Here is a 4,795-nt window from a genome sequence, read left to right as displayed (position 1 = left end):
CCCCCTCCCCTCCCCTTCTCTCCCCTCCCCCTCTCACCAGGGCGATCTTGTTGTCTGTGCTCCTCTGATTCTCATAGACTATGTCACAGGTGACACACAAGGCGTTGCCCAAGCCTCTGGTCAGGGGCAGGTTGGGGTCGGCTCCCTTGGACAGGAGTTCCTTCACGACCTGGAAACAGCAGCCATCAGGCCACTCCCAGAAGCCACCCCGGCCTGGCGTGGCTCCCACCCACGGATGTGTGCCGCCCTTCCCACGCAGGCCATGCTCCTTGGAGAGGAGCCAGGCCCCGTGCTCCGACCGCCCTGCTTCCATCCCGCCTTCCCACCTGAAGCAGACCTGGCCCTGAGCAGGGTCTGGCACAGGGCCAGGAGCCCGGGGCCTGGCCCCTGTGACTGAGCTGCCCGCCGGTGAGGGCCGGCTCCCCCTGCTAGAAGATGAGATCCTTGAGAGTGAGGCCTTTGGTTTGTTAAAAACCTACTGCCCACATGTTGCCTGTTTGCCCTTAGCGGGGGCTCAATAAATAGTTCAATGAGAGATGAGTGGGTGAGTAGAATCTGCATTGACCAGTGGATGGGAGCACAGATGGATGGGTGGATGAAGGATGGGCAGGTGTGTGGCTGGTGCGAAGGTGGACAGATGGGCAGGTGAACAGGTGGTAACCAACCACAGCAAATCCCAGGCGCCGACGTGGGGGAGGTGCCCGGGTTTCCGACGCAGAACACGCTCACCAGGTCATTCCCGCTGGCAATGGACAGGGAGAGTGGGGAGTGGCCGCTCCACAGCAGGTTCGGATTCGCTCTGTGGGTGAGGAGGAGGCGAACCACGTCCCTGGCACACTGGGGAGGAAGGAAGACAGAGTGGGGCCCATCCCAGCGCCACTCCCAGGAGCCCGAGAGCCATGGGCAGCAAGGCACTGGGGCCCATCCCAGCGCTGCGCCTTTCCACCAGTGCTGCCCTGCAGAAGCTGCTCCTCCCCACATGGGGCGCAGCCTCAAGCCCAGGAGGAAGGACATGGATTGGACCCGCCCGTTGACCAGGGGTGGTCAGGAACAAGCGGCCTGACTCAGGGCAAGAGTGGTAGGTGGAACGTGCCCCTTTGCTGGGCTCGGGGTTCCCGCAGGTCCCCCAGAAGTGTCCCACTGTGGAGACGCATCCCTGTCTCCTCTGTATTGACACGGTGGGCACTCTGGACATGACAGGCTTTTGAGGCCAGGGCCCCCACTTCCCTGTGGGAGCCCTTCCCTATCACTCCAGGACTAGACCAGGGTGGGGTCAGCAGAACTCTGCTGAGGGCTCCTGGAGGGGTTCCCTCCTCTCTCCCGCTGGAACACAGATGCCATGGCTGGATGGCGGCAGACTTCCTGCCCTCACCACTGGCACCTTTCCTGGTGAACAAACTGTCCTGAACTTAGTGACACTATCCCTTCAGTGTCTCCTGGCTTCCCACTGGAGGACCCTGAGTCTGTGGATAGAAAGGGGCAGGCCAGAGGCCTCGGTCACCTGACTTCTTGAAGCTCTGCGGACCCATTCCTAATGTGGGTTCCTGGCACCCCTGGTGGCTGTGGGGCCGGGCCCCTCCCCCTCCTCTCCCTGCCCTACAAGGAGCCAGATGGGCCCCACGCCACTCCTCTCCCCTCTCTCCGCTTCCCACACCCCCACACCTGACACACATACTGGGCTCTCACTGCAGGCAAACTGGCCACTATTTCATGGGTAAACTGAGGCTAGATTTTTCTTTGTTCTCCTCAGCCACTAGGCCAGGTATACAGGCCGCTGCCTGTCAAGGCTGAGACCTGGCTTTCTGCCCCATCCCATGCCTACAGGGGCAGCACAAGGCAGTTCCTGCACAGTGGCACCAGGATAGCCCACGGTGAGACACTCAGATCAGCTTGTGCGTGTGTGTGTGCGTGTGTGTTTGTGTTCTTGTTTGTAATCATGCATGTGCTCATGTTCATGCATGTGCTCGTGTTCATGTAGATGCCCTGTCCATGTGTGTCTGTGCTCATGTGTGTGCTCATGTGTGTACCTGTGCTCATGTGTGTAGCTGTGCTCATGTGTGTGCTCATGTGTGTACCTGTGCTCATGTGTGTAGCTGTGCTCATGTGTGTAGCTGTGCTCATGTGTGTGCTCATGCTCATGTGTGTATCTGTGCTCATGTGTGTGCACATGCTCATGTGTGTACCTGTGCTCATGTGTGTGCACATGCTCATGTGTGTACCTGTGCTCATGTGTGTGCACATGCTCATGTGTGTACCTGTGCTCATGTGTGTGCCTGTGCTCATGTGTGTGCTCATGCTCATGTGTGTACCTGTGCTCATGTGTGTGCCTGTGCTCATGTGTGTGCTCATGCTCATGTGTGTATCTGTGCTCATGTGTGTGCACATGCTCATGTGTGTACCTGTGCTCATGTGTGTACCTGTGCTCATGTGTGTACCTGTGCTCATGTGTGTATCTGTGCTCATGTGTGTGCACATGCTCATGCGTGTACCTGTGCTCATGCGTGTACCTGTGCTCATGTGTGTACCTGTGCTCATGTGTGTACCTGTGCTCATGTGTGTGCTCATGTGTGTGCTCATGTGTGTGCCTGTGCTCATGTGTGTGCTCATGCTCATGTGTGTGCCCATGTATATGTATTAATGCTCATATATGTACTCGTGGTCATGTGTGTGCCCATGTTTATGTGTGTGCTCACACATGTGCTCATGCACCTGTGTGTGCTTGTGCTCATGTATTTGTTTGCATTCATGTGTGTTAGTTTACTCGTGTGTGCCCATGTTCACTTGATCATGTTCATGTGTTAGTCCTTGCACAGTGTTCTTGTGTTCATGTGTGCTCATGCTTATGTGTATGCCCATGCTCATGCATTTGTGCTCACACGTGTTCATGTGCACTCATGCTCATGTATGTGCTTCTGTTCATGTGCTCTCATGTGCCTGTGTGTGCTCACTATCATGTGTTTGTGTTCATGGTGTTAGTGTGCTCGTGTGTGACCATGTTGTGCCCATGCTCATGTGTGTGCCTGTCCTGTTGCTCACGTGTGTTCATGTGTGTGCTCGTGTGTGTGGGTTTGTGCTCACATGCAGCACTGGTCCACACACTCCAGAACGTGCATGAAGCATGGTGTTCTCCATTCATTTGAAGCTGCTGTCTTTTCTTCCATCTGGAAGCCCAGGACATAGCCCATTTCACTGGCCATGACCCCTACCAAGACAGCTCTCTGTTTGGGAGTCCCAGACCTGGACCCCATGGGAGGTGCCCATCCCCCCTGACAGCTGCTGGTTCCTGCTGAGGCACACACACATGCATGCATGCATCGTGCAGGCATGCACAGGTCACCCAGCCATGCTCTTGTGGTATGCATGCACACGTTCTTAGACACTAGGACCCACCGCCCTGCCCTGCATCCCCCTGTGGCTTGGTTTTTGAATGAGAACACACATTTCCCAAGAGGTAACCCCGATCACAGAGCAACCTGACCAGCCCGGCGGGGCCCAGGCCGCTCACCTTCCTGCTGTCCTCCCGCTCGCAGGCCACGTGCAGAGCTGTCCTGCCGCCCTCCTCAGGGACACATGTGGGAACTGCCGTGTAGTAGCTGCTAGGCGGGCCCAGCTCGTTGTTGAGCTTCAGGCTCGAGGGCAGTAGGTCCAACTGTGCACAGATGCAGGGGTCAGGAGCTGGACCCCAGCCCCTCCTCTGTCCTTCTGAATGGGAGAACCAGCCTGCCTGGCCCTGCTGCCGTGATCCTCCCCCCACGATCCTGCCCCAGTGCCCAGCCTCTGCAATCCTGCCCTGAGCCAGTCAGACTCCCACAGCGGTGGGAGCGTCAGAGCCCTCCCGGCCGGCTTCCCACACATGCACACAGGTGCACGTCCTCAAAGTCTCTTCACGTCCAGGGAGCCACAAGGAGGAAAATGAGGGTGCATGGTTGCCTCTCTTCCTCTTGAAAGAGCCAGGAGGGCTCCCTAGGGGAGGCGGTCTAGCTGGTCTTACAGGTGGAAGAGGCTGAGCTACAGACAGGAGTGCCACCAGACCCCGTGCCCTTGCCTGTGTACCACTGTGCCCCACCCAGGCAGCAAGGGCTCCTGCCCTGCTCCCAGCCTCCTGGACCTGGTCAGTCTGGTTAGACCAACATGCAACCTGGGAGCCGTGGGGCCTCTACACCCAGGGCCCTGCCTGTCCTACTGTTCCAGCACACAGCCTTGTGAGGGAAGGGGCTAGACCAAGCCAGCAGCCTCTTTCCAGGGGCAAAGACACAGGACCGGCCTGGCAACTGTCCCTGACAGCCTCCGGCATTGCCGCCAAGTCTGGAGCCAGGAGCCTACTCGGCTCCTCCACCTTCGGAGAGCAGTGAGTGAGAGAAAGAGCAGGGAGGAGCGTGAGAGGCCAGCCCTTGCCTACAGGAGGCAGCGGGGAGGCTGGACAGGGCCGTGGGCAGAGCTGCCTGACCCTGTGGGCAGCAAGGCTCCAGCCTGAGAGGCCAGCCTTCTGAAGGCATGAGGCGGGCCGCTTACAAAGTGTCCCGTGGACACCCATCTTCAGCAAGCCCACCAAGCTGCCTGAGTAAACAGGTCTTGGCTTACTGATTTCAATCAATTGTTTTTATCCTACATCTCTAGAAGTATGTGGGCTGAGCCTCCTCACACAGCTGACCCACACTCTCCGCTGTGCCCTCCTCCAAGAGGGGCCCATGATGTCAGCTGAGTGCAGGAGCTGCACCTGAGAACATCATGGCAGCGTCCAGCCTTGGAGCCTCTGCCCCCTCCCCTCCCCTCCCCTCCTCCCTCCCCTCCCCTC

At 58.2% G+C, this 4,795-nt stretch overlaps 1 protein-coding gene across 1 annotated transcript in view; it reads right to left on the bottom strand.

Annotated features, from left to right (window-relative positions):
* Ankmy1 (ankyrin repeat and MYND domain containing 1) overlaps window positions 1–4,795 on the bottom strand; it is a 28,479-nt gene that overhangs the window by 10,672 nt on the left and 13,012 nt on the right. The window contains exons 10-12 of the mRNA XM_013033654.1: window positions 3,506–3,649; window positions 730–837; window positions 38–169 (exon numbers count right to left, since the gene is read on the bottom strand). Coding sequence (XP_012889108.1) covers window positions 38–169; window positions 730–837; window positions 3,506–3,649 — 384 coding nt within the window. The remainder of the gene's footprint in view (window positions 1–37; window positions 170–729; window positions 838–3,505; window positions 3,650–4,795) is intronic.

Source organism: Dipodomys ordii, unplaced genomic scaffold, assembly GCF_000151885.1.
Source record: "Dipodomys ordii isolate 6190 unplaced genomic scaffold, Dord_2.0 Scaffold174, whole genome shotgun sequence".
NCBI classification, from domain to species: domain Eukaryota; kingdom Metazoa; phylum Chordata; class Mammalia; order Rodentia; family Heteromyidae; genus Dipodomys; species Dipodomys ordii.
The sequence above is the reverse complement of the archived record's forward strand: the minus strand, read 5'-3'. Positions and strand labels throughout refer to the sequence as shown.